The sequence below is a fragment of the Xiphophorus maculatus genome, chromosome 13 (genome assembly GCF_002775205.1).
Source record: "Xiphophorus maculatus strain JP 163 A chromosome 13, X_maculatus-5.0-male, whole genome shotgun sequence".
NCBI classification, from domain to species: Eukaryota; Metazoa; Chordata; class Actinopteri; order Cyprinodontiformes; family Poeciliidae; genus Xiphophorus; species Xiphophorus maculatus.
This window is the reverse complement of record NC_036455.1, coordinates 14065170-14082647: the sequence shown is the minus strand read 5'-3', so window position 1 is coordinate 14082647 and position 17478 is coordinate 14065170. Positions and strand designations below refer to the sequence as shown.

General features: G+C 43.7%; 1 protein-coding gene across 1 annotated transcript; it reads left to right on the top strand.

Moving 5' to 3' along the window:
• Positions 1-13129: 13129 nt before the first annotated feature.
• On the top strand, positions 13130-17232 carry LOC102232293 (apolipoprotein Eb-like). The gene is made up of 5 exons (XM_005802834.2): positions 13130-13190; positions 13330-13384; positions 14510-14660; positions 15881-16168; positions 16820-17232. The coding sequence occupies exons 2-5, from the start codon at positions 13342-13344 to the stop codon at positions 17091-17093; spliced, it is 756 nt and encodes a 251-aa protein (XP_005802891.1). The 5' UTR covers positions 13130-13190; positions 13330-13341; the 3' UTR covers positions 17094-17232.
• The last annotated feature ends 246 nt before the right edge of the window (positions 17233-17478 follow it).

Sequence of the window (17478 nt, the reverse complement as noted above, 5' to 3'; positions counted from 1 at the left end):
TTTAATAATACCTATTATCATTATTATTGCTATTTATAATAATAATAATCATATTGTTATAATAATAAAATAAAATAATAATAATATTGTTATTATATATAGATATATATCTACTGAGAAAAGCTTTTCAAGTGTCAAGAAACGAGTTGTTCATCAGATTTCTGTCTGTGGTTCTGCAGCTCCCTGATCTCACACAGCGTGGAGACGGTCCAGAAGTTCTTCCGCCTGGTGTACGCTCATATAGTTATGTGGAGCACACACTTCTACCACAGGTTCTGCCAAGAGGTAGATCACCTGCAGCAACACCTCCATGACTTTCTGCACCATTTGGAATATGACATACACTTCCACGCCAAGGAGCTGGTGGCTCAAATCCGCTGGCAGCTGGAGGGTATCAAGATCTTGGCAGGCCACTACATTGAAGCCCTGGACCCCAGAGGCCTGAAGATGGCGCTGCTGGAGAAGCTCAAGGAGCTGAATGAGCATTTGAAAAGGTGCTTTGAACTCCTGGAAACTCACCATCATGCACACCATTGTGACCATCACCAACATTATGATCACAAACCTCCTGGCCACCATCATGGTCAACATCCTGGCCACCATCCTGGCCACCATCCTGGCCACCATCCTGGTCAACATCCTGGCCACCATCATGGTCAACATCCTGGCCACCATCCTGGTCAACATCCTGGCCACCATCCTGGTCAACATCCTGGCCACCATCATGGTCAACATCCTGGCCACCATCCTGGTCAACATCCTGGCCACCATCCTGGTCAACATCCTGGCCACCATCCTGGTCAACATCCTGGCCACCATCATGGTCAACATCCTGGCCACCATCATGGTCAACATCCTGGCCACCATCTTGGTCACCATCATGGCTACCATCATTGTCACCATCATGGTCACAAACCTCCTGGCCACCATCATCCTCCTGGTCACCGTGTCCACGGCTGTGGACCTGAGATGAAGAAGAAAATAGATGAAAGCATGAAGGCCTTTAAGACCACCTTGTTCTCCCTGGTCAGGAAGTTTGAGATGGAACTCGTCCAAACTACCGCAAAGATCAACAAGAAAATGGTTCCTCAAGGAAAAAAAACCCACGGCCAGCTGATTAAAGACTCAGATCACCTGAAGGATGACCTGGAGAGTCTGTGGCGAGACTGGATACTCCTGAGTCAGCTAAAGGTCGACTGAATGGATTCAACAGTGGCTTCATCCAAGGGTCATTATCAACATAAACATAAGCATCTTATTTTCACTTTTAATACTAAAACACATTGATTGAGACATATTTTTTCAAGTCAATATAATTTGTTTTTGTTTCTGTAAAATGTCTGCGGTATTTATTGATCAAATATACAGATCAAATGAAATACAGAACCTCTCGTTTTTTTCTTAAACTATTTAAAACTTATTCAAGAGCAACTAAATTGTGCTTCTTCCTTTTGTTCTGAAAGATATGTAAGTTTGGAAATACTTGCATTCTCCCACATATAGCTACAATAGAGCCTCTGGTATTACAATAAAGTTCAGAAAAATCAGCTTTTCTCTCAAATAACTAAAGTAGTTCTAGGTAACGACGTTCATCTGATACATTCAGGTTATTACAGCAATAAAAAGCAGATAAAACATGTTCATCACACAGGTAATACACTGCTCTGCCAGAAATCTCTGTCTTCTCTGTGGATAAAATGTAATTGCTGATATTAAAAAAAAAAAAAACATTTATTTTTTGTTCATCTTTGAATTACTGGCTAATTGTCACATTTTAAAGAGCTATTTTACTACTGGCCTGATGATTTCACAGGTAATCTATTTTTATTATTATTAACCTCAATGAGGTGTTAATGCCTAAAAACCTTAGTCAAGGTTTATTTTTATGTCTGAATAATATTTATAAACAACTTTTTTATAGCTAAGAGTAACCAGGTTATTTTACTGGCTAAGTCAAATAGCTAGGCAGCTAAGGCTAGCTTAGCCAGGCAATTTTATTAATTTTATTTAAATTGCCAATTAAATAAAATTGCCAATTTTATTTAAGGTTTTTTTTTTATCCTTGAGAACTTTAAAAAAACAAACCAACAAGTAAATATCCAATTATGACCAAGTAAATGTCAAAAGCTACAGTTTTTCTTAACCAAAGACTTGCTATAGCTAATCTTTCCAGCAGCTAACATTACTGAATTCTTCTAGCCTTACAAAGCCGTTTTAATGGCTAAAGCAACAAAATAATTTTCATCAATAAAATTATAGCTAACAGTAACCAAGTTATTTTACTGGCTAAGTCAAATAGCTAGGCAGCTAAGGCTAGCTTAGCCAGGAACTTTTCAGCCTCTGTGACGTCAGGAGTCACAGAAGTTTTCAGCCTCTGTGACTCCTGACGTGACAGAGGCTGAAAACTTCCAACGTCAGGAGTCACAGAGGCTGAAAACTTCTGTGACTCCTGATGTCACAGAGGCTGAAAATTTCTGACGTCACGGACGTTTTCAGCCTCTGTGACTCCTGACGTCAGAAGTTTTCAGCCTCTGTGACACCTGACGTCAGAAGTTTTCAGCCTCTGTGACTCCTGACGTCAGAAGTTTTCAGCCTCTGTGACGTCAGGAGTCACAGAACTTTTCAGCCTCTGTGACTCCTGACGTCAGAAGTTTTCAGCCTCTGTGACTCCTGACGTCACGGACGTTTTCAGCCTCTGTGACTCCTGACGTCACGGACGTTTTCAGCCTCTGTGACTCCTGACGTCACAGAATTTTTCAGCCTCTGTGACTCCTGACGTCAGAAGTTTTCAGCCTCTGTGAAATCAGGAGTCACAGAAGATTTCAGCCTCTGTGACTCCTGATGTCACAGAGGCTGAAAACTTCTGTGACGTCAGAAGTTTTCAGCCTCTGTGACGTCAGGAGTCACAGAAGTTTTCAGCCTCTGTGACTCCTGATGTCATGGACGTTTTGAGGCTCTGTGACTCCTGACGTCACGGAAGTTTTCAGCCTCTGTGACTCCTGACGTCACGGAAGTTTTCAGCCTCTGTGACTCCTGACGTCACAGAATTTTTCAGCCTCTGTGACTCCTGACGTCACGGACGTTTTCAGCCTCTGTGACTCCTGACGTCACGGACGTTTTCAGCCTCTGTGACTCCTGACGTCACGGACGTTTTCAGCCTCTGTGACTCCTGACGTCACGGAAGTTTTCAGCCTCTGTGACTCCTGACGTCACAGAATTTTTCAGCCTCTGTGACATCAGGAGTCACAGAATTTTTCAGCCTCTGTGACACCTGACATCAGAAGTTTTCAGCCTCTGTGACTCCTGACGTCAGAAGTTTTCAGCCTCTGTGACTCCTGACGTCACGGAAGTTTTCAGCCTCTGTGACTCCTGACGTCAGAAGTTTTCAGCCTCTGTGACTCCTGACGTCACGGACGTTTTCAGCCTCTGTGACTCCTGACGTCACGGACGTTTTCAGCCTCTGTGACTCCTGACGTCACGGACGTTTTCAGCCTCTGTGACTCCTGACGTCAGAAGTTTTCAGCCTCTGTGAAATCAGGAGTCACAGAATTTTTCAGCCTCTGTGACACCTGACATCAGAAGTTTTCAGCCTCTGTGTCTCCTGACGTCAGAAGTTTTCAGCCTCTGTGACTCCTGACGTCACGGACGTTTTCAGCCTCTGTGACATCAGGAGTCACAGAATTTTTCAGCCTCTGTGACACCTGACATCAGAAGTTTTCAGCCTCTGTGACTCCTGACGTCACGGATGTTTTCAGCCTCTGTGACTCCTGACGTCACGGACGTTTTCAGCCTCTGTGACTCCTGACGTCACGGACGTTTTCAGCCTCTGTGACTCCTGATGTCACGGACGTTTTCAGCCTCTGTGACTCCTGACGTCACGGACGTTTTCAGCCTCTGTGACTCCTGACGTCACGGAAGTTTTCAGCCTCTGTGACTCCTGACGTCACAGAATTTTTCAGCCTCTGTGACTCCTGCCGTCAGAAGTTTTCAGCCTCTGTGACTCCTGACGTCACGGACATTTTCAGCCTCTGTGACTCCTGACGTCACGGATGTTTTCAGCCTCTGTGACTCCTGATGTCACGGACATTTTCAGCCTCTGTGACTCCTGACGTCACGGAAGTTTTCAGCCTCTGTGACTCCTGACGTCACAGACGTTTTCAGCCTCTGTGACTCCTGACGTCACGGATGTTTTCAGCCTCTGTGACTCCTGACGTCACGGACGTTTTCAGCCTCTGTGACTCCTGACGTCACGGACGTTTTGAGGCTCTGTGACTCCTGACGTCACAGAAGTTTTCAGCCTCTGTGACATCAGGAGTCACAGAAGTTTTCAGCCTCTGTGACATCAGGAGTCACAGAAGTTTTCAGCCTCTGTGACTCCTGACGTCGGAAGTTTTCAGCCTCTGTGACTCCTGACGTCACAGAAGTTTTCAGCCTCTGTGACTCCTGACGTCACGGACGTTTTCAGCCTCTGTGACTCCTGACGTCACGGATGTTTTCAGCCTCTGTGACTCCTGACGTCACGGACGTTTTCAGCCTCTGTGACTCCTGACGTCACGGACGTTTTGAGGCTCTGTGACTCCTGACGTCACGGACGTTTTGAGGCTCTGTGACTCCTGACGTCACGGAAGTTTTCAGCCTCTGTGACTCCTGACGTCACGGAAGTTTTCAGCCTCTGTGACTCCTGACGTCACGGAAGTTTTCAGCCTCTGTGACTCCTGACGTCACAGAAGTTTTCAGCCTCTGTGACATCAGGAGTCACAGAAGTTTTCAGCCTCTGTGACATCAGGAGTCACAGAAGTTTTCAGCCTCTGTGACTCCTGACGTCGGAAGTTTTCAGCCTCTGTGACTCCTGACGTCACAGAAGTTTTCAGCCTCTGTGACTCCTGACGTCACAGAAGTTTTCAGCCTCTGTGACATCAGGAGTCACAGAAGTTTTCAGCCTCTGTGACATCAGGAGTCACAGAAGTTTTCAGCCTCTGTGACTCCTGACGTCACAGAAGTTTTCAGCCTCTGTGACTCCTGACGTCACGGACGTTTTCAGCCTCTGTGACTCCTGACGTCAGAAGTTTTCAGCCTCTGTGACTCCTGACGTCACAGATGTTTTCAGCCTCTGTGACTCCTGATGTCAGAAGTTTTCAGCCTCTGTGACTCCTGACGTCACGGACGTTTTCAACCTCTGTGACTCCTGACGTCACGGACGTTTTCAGCCTCTGTGACTCCTGACGTCACGGATGTTTTCAGCCTCTGTGACTCCTGACGTCACGGACGTTTTCAGCCTCTGTGACTCCTGACGTCACGGACGTTTTGAGGCTCTGTGACTCCTGACGTCACGGAAGTTTTCAGCCTCTGTGACTCCTGACGTCACAGAAGTTTTCAGCCTCTGTGACATCAGGAGTCACAGAAGTTTTCAGCCTCTGTGACATCAGGAGTCACAGAAGTTTTCAGCCTCTGTGACTCCTGACGTCGGAAGTTTTCAGCCTCTGTGACTCCTGACGTCACAGAAGTTTTCAGCCTCTGTGACTCCTGACGTCACAGAAGTTTTCAGCCTCTGTGACTCCTGACGTCACAGAAGTTTTCAGCCTCTGTGACATCAGGAGTCACAGAAGTTTTCAGCCTCTGTGACACCTGACGTCACAAGTTTTCAGCCTCTGTGACTCCTGACGTCAGAAGTTTTCAGCCTCTGTGACTCCTGACGTCAGAAGTTTTCAGCCTCTGTGACTCCTGACGTCACGGATGTTTTCAGCCTCTGTGACTCCTGACGTCACGGACGTTTTCAGCCTCTGTGACTCCTGACGTCACGGACGTTTTCAGCCTCTGTGACTCCTGACGTCACGGACGTTTTCAGCCTCTGTGACTCCTGACGTCAGAAGTTTTCAGCCTCTGTGACTCCTGACGTCACAGATGTTTTCAGCCTCTGTGACTCCTGATGTCAGAAGTTTTCAGCCTCTGTGACTCCTGACGTCACGGACGTTTTCAACCTCTGTGACTCCTGACGTCACGGACGTTTTCAGCCTCTGTGACTCCTGACGTCACAGACGTTTTCAGCCTCTGTGACTCCTGACGTCACGGATGTTTTCAGCCTCTGTGACTCCTGACGTCACGGACGTTTTCAGCCTCTGTGACTCCTGACGTCACGGACGTTTTGAGGCTCTGTGACTCCTGACGTCACGGAAGTTTTCAGCCTCTGTGACTCCTGACGTCACAGAAGTTTTCAGCCTCTGTGACTCCTGACGTCACAGAAGTTTTCAGCCTCTGTGACATCAGGAGTCACAGAAGTTTTCAGCCTCTGTGACATCAGGAGTCACAGAAGTTTTCAGCCTCTGTGACTCCTGACGTCACGGACGTTTTCAGCCTCTGTGACTCCTGACGTCAGAAGTTTTCAGCCTCTGTGACTCCTGACGTCACAGATGTTTTCAGCCTCTGTGACTCCTGATGTCAGAAGTTTTCAGCCTCTGTGACTCCTGACGTCACGGACGTTTTCAACCTCTGTGACTCCTGACGTCACGGACGTTTTCAGCCTCTGTGACTCCTGACGTCACGGATGTTTTCAGCCTCTGTGACTCCTGACGTCACGGACGTTTTCAGCCTCTGTGACTCCTGACGTCACGGACGTTTTGAGGCTCTGTGACTCCTGACGTCACGGAAGTTTTCAGCCTCTGTGACTCCTGACGTCACAGAAGTTTTCAGCCTCTGTGACATCAGGAGTCACAGAAGTTTTCAGCCTCTGTGACATCAGGAGTCACAGAAGTTTTCAGCCTCTGTGACTCCTGACGTCGGAAGTTTTCAGCCTCTGTGACTCCTGACGTCACAGAAGTTTTCAGCCTCTGTGACTCCTGACGTCACGGACGTTTTCAGCCTCTGTGACTCCTGACGTCGGAAGTTTTCAGCCTCTGTGACTCCTGACGTCACAGAAGTTTTCAGCCTCTGTGACTCCTGACGTCACAGAAGTTTTCAGCCTCTGTGACTCCTGACGTCACAGAAGTTTTCAGCCTCTGTGACTCCTGACGTCACAGAAGTTTTCAGCCTCTGTGACATCAGGAGTCACAGAAGTTTTCAGCCTCTGTGACATCAGGAGTCACAGAAGTTTTCAGCCTCTGTGACTCCTGACGTCACGGACGTTTTCAGCCTCTGTGACTCCTGACGTCAGAAGTTTTCAGCCTCTGTGACTCCTGACGTCACAGATGTTTTCAGCCTCTGTGACTCCTGATGTCAGAAGTTTTCAGCCTCTGTGACTCCTGACGTCACGGACGTTTTCAACCTCTGTGACTCCTGACGTCACGGACGTTTTCAGCCTCTGTGACTCCTGACGTCACGGATGTTTTCAGCCTCTGTGACTCCTGACGTCACGGACGTTTTCAGCCTCTGTGACTCCTGACGTCACGGACGTTTTGAGGCTCTGTGACTCCTGACGTCACGGAAGTTTTCAGCCTCTGTGACTCCTGACGTCACAGAAGTTTTCAGCCTCTGTGACATCAGGAGTCACAGAAGTTTTCAGCCTCTGTGACATCAGGAGTCACAGAAGTTTTCAGCCTCTGTGACTCCTGACGTCGGAAGTTTTCAGCCTCTGTGACTCCTGACGTCACAGAAGTTTTCAGCCTCTGTGACTCCTGACGTCACGGACGTTTTCAGCCTCTGTGACTCCTGACGTCACGGATGTTTTCAGCCTCTGTGACTCCTGACGTCACGGACGTTTTCAGCCTCTGTGACTCCTGACGTCACGGACGTTTTGAGGCTCTGTGACTCCTGACGTCACGGACGTTTTGAGGCTCTGTGACTCCTGACGTCACGGACGTTTTCAGCCTCTGTGACTCCTGACGTCACGGATGTTTTCAGCCTCTGTGACTCCTGACGTCACGGAAGTTTTCAGCCTCTGTGACTCCTGACGTCACGGAAGTTTTCAGCCTCTGTGACTCCTGACGTCACAGAAGTTTTCAGCCTCTGTGACTCCTGACGTCACAGAATTTTTCAGCCTCTGTGACACCTGACGTCAGAAGTTTTCAGCCTCTGTGACATCAGGAGTCACAGAATTTTTCAGCCTCTGTGACACCTGACGTCACAAGTTTTCAGCCTCTGTGACTCCTGACGTCAGAAGTTTTCAGCCTCTGTGACTCCTGACGTCAGAAGTTTTCAGCCTCTGTGACTCCTGACGTCACGGATGTTTTCAGCCTCTGTGACTCCTGACGTCACGGACGTTTTCAGCCTCTGTGACTCCTGACGTCACGGACGTTTTCAGCCTCTGTGACTCCTGACGTCACGGACGTTTTCAGCCTCTGTGACTCCTGACGTCAGAAGTTTTCAGCCTCTGTGACTCCTGACGTCACAGATGTTTTCAGCCTCTGTGACTCCTGATGTCAGAAGTTTTCAGCCTCTGTGACTCCTGACGTCACGGACGTTTTCAACCTCTGTGACTCCTGACGTCACGGACGTTTTCAGCCTCTGTGACTCCTGACGTCACAGACGTTTTCAGCCTCTGTGACTCCTGACGTCACGGATGTTTTCAGCCTCTGTGACTCCTGATGTCACGGACGTTTTCAGCCTTTGTGACTCCTGACGTCACAGAAGTTTTCAGCCTCTGTGACATCAGGAGTCACAGAAGTTTTCAGCCTCTGTGACATCAGGAGTCACAGAAGTTTTCAGCCTCTGTGACTCCTGACGTCGGAAGTTTTCAGCCTCTGTGACTCCTGACGTCACAGAAGTTTTCAGCCTCTGTGACTCCTGACGTCACAGAAGTTTTCAGCCTCTGTGACTCCTGACGTCACAGAAGTTTTCAGCCTCTGTGACATCAGGAGTCACCGAAGTTTTCAGCCTCTGTGACATCAGGAGTCACAGAAGTTTTCAGCCTCTGTGACTCCTGACGTCACAGAAGTTTTCAGCCTCTGTGACTCCTGACGTCACGGACGTTTTCAGCCTCTGTGACTCCTGACGTCAGAAGTTTTCAGCCTCTGTGACTCCTGACGTCACAGATGTTTTCAGCCTCTGTGACTCCTGATGTCAGAAGTTTTCAGCCTCTGTGACTCCTGACGTCACGGACGTTTTCAACCTCTGTGACTCCTGACGTCACGGACGTTTTCAGCCTCTGTGACTCCTGACGTCACGGATGTTTTCAGCCTCTGTGACTCCTGACGTCACGGACGTTTTCAGCCTCTGTGACTCCTGACGTCACGGACGTTTTGAGGCTCTGTGACTCCTGACGTCACGGAAGTTTTCAGCCTCTGTGACTCCTGACGTCACAGAAGTTTTCAGCCTCTGTGACATCAGGAGTCACAGAAGTTTTCAGCCTCTGTGACATCAGGAGTCACAGAAGTTTTCAGCCTCTGTGACTCCTGACGTCGGAAGTTTTCAGCCTCTGTGACTCCTGACGTCACAGAAGTTTTCAGCCTCTGTGACTCCTGACGTCACAGAAGTTTTCAGCCTCTGTGACTCCTGACGTCACAGAAGTTTTCAGCCTCTGTGACATCAGGAGTCACAGAAGTTTTCAGCCTCTGTGACATCAGGAGTCACAGAAGTTTTCAGCCTCTGTGACTCCTGACGTCACGGATGTTTTCAGCCTCTGTGACTCCTGACGTCACGGACGTTTTCAGCCTCTGTGACTCCTGACGTCACGGACGTTTTGAGGCTCTGTGACTCCTGACGTCACGGAAGTTTTCAGCCTCTGTGACTCCTGACGTCACGGAAGTTTTCAGCCTCTGTGACATCAGGAGTCACAGAAGTTTTCAGCCTCTGTGACATCAGGAGTCACAGAAGTTTTCAGCCTCTGTGACTCCTGACGTCGGAAGTTTTCAGCCTCTGTGACTCCTGACGTCACAGAAGTTTTCAGCCTCTGTGACTCCTGACGTCACAGAAGTTTTCAGCCTCTGTGACTCCTGACGTCACAGAAGTTTTCAGCCTCTGTGACATCAGGAGTCACAGAAGTTTTCAGCCTCTGTGACATCAGGAGTCACAGAAGTTTTCAGCCTCTGTGACTCCTGACGTCAGAAGTTTTCAGCCTCTGTGACTCCTGACGTCAGAAGTTTTCAGCCTCTGTGACTCCTGACGTCACGGACGTTTTCAGCCTCTGTGACTCCTGACGTCACGGACGTTTTGAGGCTCTGTGACTCCTGACGTCACGGAAGTTTTCAGCCTCTGTGACTCCTGACGTCACAGAAGTTTTCAGCCTCTGTGACATCAGGAGTCACAGAAGTTTTCAGCCTCTGTGACATCAGGAGTCACAGAAGTTTTCAGCCTCTGTGACTCCTGACGTCGGAAGTTTTCAGCCTCTGTGACTCCTGACGTCACAGAAGTTTTCAGCCTCTGTGACTCCTGACGTCACAGAAGTTTTCAGCCTCTGTGACATCAGGAGTCACAGAAGTTTTCAGCCTCTGTGACATCAGGAGTCACAGAAGTTTTCAGCCTCTGTGACTCCTGACGTCGGAAGTTTTCAGCCTCTGTGACTACCTTACCCATAGGTCGTTTACTCAAACTACCTATGACCTGAATAAGAAAATTGTTCCATGTAGTCAAAGCCGGGTGAAGCTAAATAAGGCTTCAGACAGCCTTCAGGACGACCTGGAGTTTCTGTGGGAGGACTGGGCACAGAGTCATAAAAAGGTAGACTGAATCGAAAAAGAGTTCACCTTCACACCTGAGATGGAGGCAACATCTGCTTGGTATATTAATGTTAAATGTTTAACAAATTATGATGTCTACAACATTCTTTCAATAAAATACAGAATGTCAGTGCCAATACTTTCATTGCCTGGTATTTATACCATTTTCTAAATTTTCTAAACACTTTTTAATGGCGAATGCTCTTAATACAGTGGTCTCTAATACAATGCTTATTCAATATGAATGCATGTTCACTATGCTTTCTGTAATAAACCATAATTGTTAATGTGAACAGACTATATTGTTCAGGCCTAACCTAAAGTTTGTGATGTTAGGAATTCAAAGAACCAAGGATAGACGGAAAAAGGTGTTTGCCCAAAACTGGACTTTTAGATGTATTTTATGAATGATGATGATGAAAGCTTGAGATAAAGTTTAGACAAATATTTAAAGTATTTAACAATTTTGTTCAAATGAAGTCAACCTTAACATTGACTTAAAGTTGGCTATAAGACGTTTTTGGCTAGATTAACCATTTAGCTAATCTAACTTTGGTGGGTAACCTGAAAACAAATTGTGTTTATGTTCATAATGTTTATAATCAAATTACATTTATTAGGATACATATCACAGAAGACCCAGCTTAAGGATATCTATGAAAATGATTTTTGTTGCTTTAGCCACTAAAACGGTTTGATGAACTGGAAAAATTAGCCATATCAAGTGTCAGATTCAGATTAGCCATAACTTACTTGGTCATGGTTGGATATTTACCTTGTTGAAGGTTTGCTCTCAAAAAGTTTTCAATGTACCCAAAAAGAACTAAAATGAGTAATTAAAAGACAGTTTAAGGTGAATAAATAAGCTAGTAGAAGAACTCGGTTAAATTAGCAACAAAAAGATTTTTCAGAAAGTTTCCTCAGATGTGAAAATAAACCCTGATTTAAGGTTTTTAGTCATGAACATCTTCTTCAGGTTGCTAATTATAAGATATATACTTTAAAATGTACTCAGAAATGATTCGCTTTTAAAAAGGTGTTTAAAATGAGCGAGCAATGCTAACTCTGAACTGCAATGCTAACTTCCAGAACTGCAGAACGTCTGCAGTTCTGGAAATTTCCACAGGAAAAACGATCAACTGAAGCGACGGTGACTGTTGTTTATTCCTGTTTTGTTTGTTAGTTTATTTAGGATGTTCCAAAAAAAGCGTTAATAAAATATTCTTTGCTCCAGATTTAGCCGGATCTTCCATCTGTAGTCGCTGAACAAGTTCAGATTCCATCCAGTGAGAAGAGCTGAAATGTTTTATTTGATAAACTGTTAAGAAATAAAATCAGATTGACTTGTGCCATTTTATTTTGCTCTTAGTCATGTTGTCTTGACAACCATTGTTGCTAGGAAACGGTAAAAAAAAAAGAGCATTGATCATGTGACCAAATAATCAGAATGAAGCATCATTTCCACGAGTCTGTGAAAGCAGGAAACGCTTTGGTAACGTTGTTAGACTTTTATTTCAAATTTTATAAAAGTAGTAGTTTTATAACATTTTCACTTTTAACAGTGAATCTGGTCTATCATAACTTTCATATGAATTGTGTTTAGACAATAGCAGATAATTTTTAGTTTGTTTTGTATCAGTTGTGCTGTATGACTTACTACACGAGGTCATAAACTGAACATAAAGGTGTAATATTTTATTACCTGTAGGCACAAATAAAGTTAAAATGGAAACTTTGGGGTAAGTTGAGCCATTTGACCGACTTACAGGTAAAAACTATCAGACCAACTCCAAGCAGCTTGAGGCTAAAGTGACGATAGTTACAAATATCATTTATTATTTCAAGGTCAAAGTGCCATTGTCTGATTTTTATTGGTTAATTATCTGTAAATCTTCAGTTGTTGTTGTTTTTTAAACGTTTTAATTTATTTCAGTGACTATAGGGCTTTTGGTTCATTAACAGAAAATGTATAAATGCTCAGAGAAAGGTCAATTCAATTATTTTGTCTTTGTGTGTATTGATCTGCTTTAAACAAAATTGCAATTTACGCCTTTCTGATTAAATTTCATCATGTCTGTTTATTTTTAATCATCAACAGGGTTATGCAAAAATTATCAGTGCGATAATCATTAGCCACCTAATAAAAGTTTTATAAATGAAGTCTGCAGCTGTTATGTCAAATCAGTGCAGTTGGACCTCGATGTGATATAGAAATGACCTTTGACCTTTTCCCTGCTGTGCTGTCAATCAGCTGTAAAATAGAGTTTTCTGTCAGAATGTGAAGCTTCAGTCACAAATTAAAGACGGTATAAGTGAAGAAGGAGGAGTTTCATTTTGTTTAGGAACCAGCTGGCGCCGAGCGAGGTCCGAAGAGGTTCCTTCACGGTTCTGACCTGGTTGCATGTTCAGTGCAACGTGGAGCCAAAACAACAAACACAGCAATAAAAGGTGACAACAGCACAGTCCGTGCTGGGAACTTCGGACGCAGGTCAGAAATCTTCCAGACATTTATTGGATCTCATCGGTGCCACCTAATCTGTATAAATACTGAGAGAAGGATTCATTCGGCCTCACAGACGTCACAGATCAAATCAGGCATCTGAGGTGAGACGCAAGCCTTTTCATTCCTGCAGGAAGATTCAAGTTTTGGTTAACATAGAAGGGATTCTGGTGTTGCCTCACAGAAGTTTAATCTGTCATACATTTTTCACAAAATCTCTTTTTGTGTCGCTCAATTTTCCAGCTTCCTGTCATCATGAGGGTGTTTGCAGTGATCCTCGCTCTTGCAGTCATCTCAGGTGAGTTTGGTTTTTCTCCAGGGAAATTAAAAATGTTTGGGGTTAAAAAGTGGGAACCAACACTTTCATCTGGTTCAGGTCAAGAGCGTCAGTATTTCCTGAAAAGTAGAATGGTCGTTTGAAGGCTATCAAAAAAAAAACTCAAGCAAACAGAAAAATCATAGTTTTCATGTATTTTTTGGCAGATTTGATGCATTTTCTGAAAACTGTTTCTTTTAAGTTTTTATGATTTTCGGGTTTTAAGAGAAACATGTCGGCATTAATAGAGTCACATAGATTCAAGATAAGTGTTTTGTTTACACTAAAGCTTGTATACCTGTTAATGAATCACATGAATATCAAGTTTCTGCATCCAGCTCCTTTCAAATGTAAGAATTTCTTATAGTTGGTTTAAAAACAAACTAAAAGTTCTGAATTTTCACCTAAGATTATTGAAAAACCCAATTAAGATCCAAGAATTGTTAAAATAACTGGAAATGAATGAATGAAGTTGTTAAAATCTAGGACAGAGTTTAGACAACAGGAGCCAAAACATAACGTTAAAATCATGTTAACAATAAGCAGAAAGAGCAGAACAATAAAAAAGAAATTGTGTGCATTTTTCCCCCAAAACAAACAGCAAAAAATTCTAGTTTTACAGCAAATCGTAACAAAGTTTTTGGGTTGATTTGACAAACTACAAAACAAAAATAAGACAATCTTTAAAGAGGGAATCTGAAACTAAAGTATTGATTTTACCATATTAATATTGATCCAATACCGATAACGACTTGGTGCCGATATTATTGATATTTTGAATCGATCCGCCCAACTGTACTATTTGAAACACTGTAATAATTCAAAATCAATAGTTGTTCAAAAATATAAATTCTGACTCCATTTGAAAGTCCCTGGAGCAACAAAAACATCAATAAAATAAGACTGAACAGTGTTTTGTTCCTTAAGAGCCTGTTGTCGCTAATTAGCATCAGACCTAAATTTACAGTAATGGTAGGTGAAATGTTTACATTTATAATATCTAAGTAATTTACTATCTGAATGAATTTTTTTTGTTCAACTGGATATAAATCCAGGCAATAAGGGGTTAAAACGTGGCAGATTAAGTTTCTTCTTTGTCCACTCCAGGATCCCGTGCTCGAAGCGTTCTCCAGGACGACTGGCAGGGCACGTGGGAGGTGACGGTGGAAAGGTTCAATGATTACATCACAGAGCTGAATTCGAGGGCTGATGGAGTGGTGAAGGACATCAAGAGCTCCCAGATCAGCCGAGAGCTGGAGTGAGTGATCAGCCTGTTCCTACTGAAGATCTTTGTTCAGGTCCAGGAAGGTTAAAGGCTGCAGACGGTTCCAGGTCACGTTTGATTCTTAAAATGTGGATTAGAGTATTTAATGAGAAACTTAGTTGTACATTTATTTGTTTTGTGATTTATTTAATCGTTATTTACTCCTCAGGATCACATCACTGTGATTCTGAAAATCATTTTGCAACCACACACTTGGTGTCCGCTCACCCCACTCAGGGTCCCGGCCCCACTTAGGGAACGCTATGTTCATTTTAATCTATATTTACTTTTCCGACTCTCCGTTTTGTTTCTTTGGTCAGCTTTGCTTCTGACCAGGTGCTAGCTGCTAGCATACTAGCACCTAAACGCAAAATCAGAAAAAATATTTTAAAACTCTCAAAACTGTAATATAACAATTTGTTTTAAACCCAAACCCAAAATGTTAGTTTGTTGAATAAACCTTTTTTTTTTGCATTTCAGCAACACCACAGTTTTGCTACTTCTGGTTGCTAATTGATATTTTAAACTATGTATAAAACTCTCTTTGTTTACAAGTTTATAATTTAGATTTTTAGAACAACAAATTCCAACCAAACCTGTAGCAAGTTAGAAAACCTCTGAAATTTACTTATTGTTTCGCTCAGAGGCAAAGCTAACAGCAGTTAGCAACAAAATCCGCTAATAGTATCTTATGTAGTGAAACAACAAAAAATGGAGTAAATTTAGTGAAAAGAATTAGAATAAAAAAGTGTAAATAAATAATGTCAGAACATTTTATGCTTCTGGCAGCCATATTGGATTATGAGGTCGATTGAAGCCTAAAAAATAAACAGATAAATAAACAGTAGGTAAGAATCCAAGCTCCGAAAACCAGACTCTTATTGTTATACAATTATATTTATTTCATAATATTGCAATATTTAGACCTTTTCTGAACTGGTTGTACCTTTTGGTATTATTTTTTAAATTTTGCCAGCTGCAGTCCTCCATATTTTGATGCAATAATTTACCAGTGTCTCTGTTAGATTCAGTGACTCTGAGAAGTAAACACTCCTTTGAGCACAGTCTTCTGTTCGGCCTGTTCAATCAGCTGAGTTAGGAGTCAGATCTGCCACTTTCTGATCAAACTGTGCAAAACACAAAAATTGCCTGATTCTAAAAGTGTTTTTACTGTTTTCTGGAGTTGAGAAGTAAATGATCTGACTCCTGAACAGCACCCTGATCCAGGACAGCATGTCAGAGCTGGCCTTGTACCGGGACGACATGCAGACCAAGCTGGCCCCCTACACCCACGAGGCTGCAGAGCGCTTCGGGAAAGACCTGCAGCTGCTGGTGGACCGACTGCGCGGACACATGACCGACGCCCGCAGCCAGATGGAGAACTACCTGCAGGAGCTCCAGACCATGATGGAGCAGAACGCCGACGACGTCAAGGCCCGAGTGTCCACCTACACCCGGAAGCTGAAGAAACGCCTCCAGAAAGACACCCAGGACATCCAGAGGTGAGTGACGGGCTGGACAGGCGGCAGCAGCGAAAAATTCACGAATATCAGGTCATAAATGAACTTTAACAAGCAGAAGAAAAATTCTAATGGTTTCACCCAGAAAATCCTTAAATATTTCATGTATTCACTGAACTTGCTTATTCTCCTTACCTTGGGTGGATTCTCTAGAAATAGAGAATCAAATGGGATGTTAATTATGGAGCTAAATTGGGGCCATAAAGTTTGTTAAAAAAAACAACATTTTGAAACTGAAAAAAATATTCCAACTACTTTTCAGTTTCAAATCTTGTATTCAGTTTTGATGTTTTCTTCATTTGAACAAACTTTATGGCCCCAATTTAGCTCCATAGTTTATAACGCAATGTTGTTAAAAACAATCTTTAATCAAGCTGGAGCTTTTTGTAAAAATAAAACATTATTTTCAGTTGCAGGTTTAAACTAACACAGATTTTTGCCACATTTGCATTTGAAGACCAAAAAATAACAAGATTTTGAGCAGGTGTAGCTGTTTTGAAAAGCACAAAGGAATTAAGACAGATTTTTGACATTTAGAGTAAATGAAGGTCCTTCAGACTCGCCTGCTGTCAGTGGAACATTTTCAACGATGTTTGTTGAGCTAAATAAAACCTCTGATGTTTTCCGCCGCAGACACGTTTCCGACTACATCGAGGAGCTGCAGAGCCGCGCCTCAGACAACATGGAGAGCATGAAGACCAGACTGGACCCGTACTTCACTCAGGTACGGGACAACGCCGAGGCCAAGATCACCACCCTGAACGAGCTGCTGAAGACGCAGGTGGACAACGTGAGGGACCAGGTCCAGACCGCCGGCGAGGACCTGCGCTCCGCCCTGGGCGCCAAGATGGAGGAGCTGCGCAACTGGTTCGAGCCGTTTGTCACCATGATCAGAGAAAGCATGTAAACTGGGATCAGAAACCAGTTCATGTGACAGAATTCACCAATAAAACCAGTTACACACCAGATGTTTGGCTCCTCAACACAATTACTGTTAAAATGTTGAGATCTTCACAAATAAAAGCTCAGAAGAAAAACACTCCAAACCATCATGAGTCTGTTTTTACTGAGAAAGATTTACATTTTATTTATATTGTTCCAGAACTCAATCAGCACGTCAAAAAGATTCATTTATGCAAAAAATATATTCCTCCATCACCAAAACTTCTCCACAAACAGCAGTAATATATATATATATATATATATATATATATATATATATATATATATAAATAACCTAAGCATGGATAAACACAACTGTCTTTTATAAAATATGACAAACAGAACCTGTT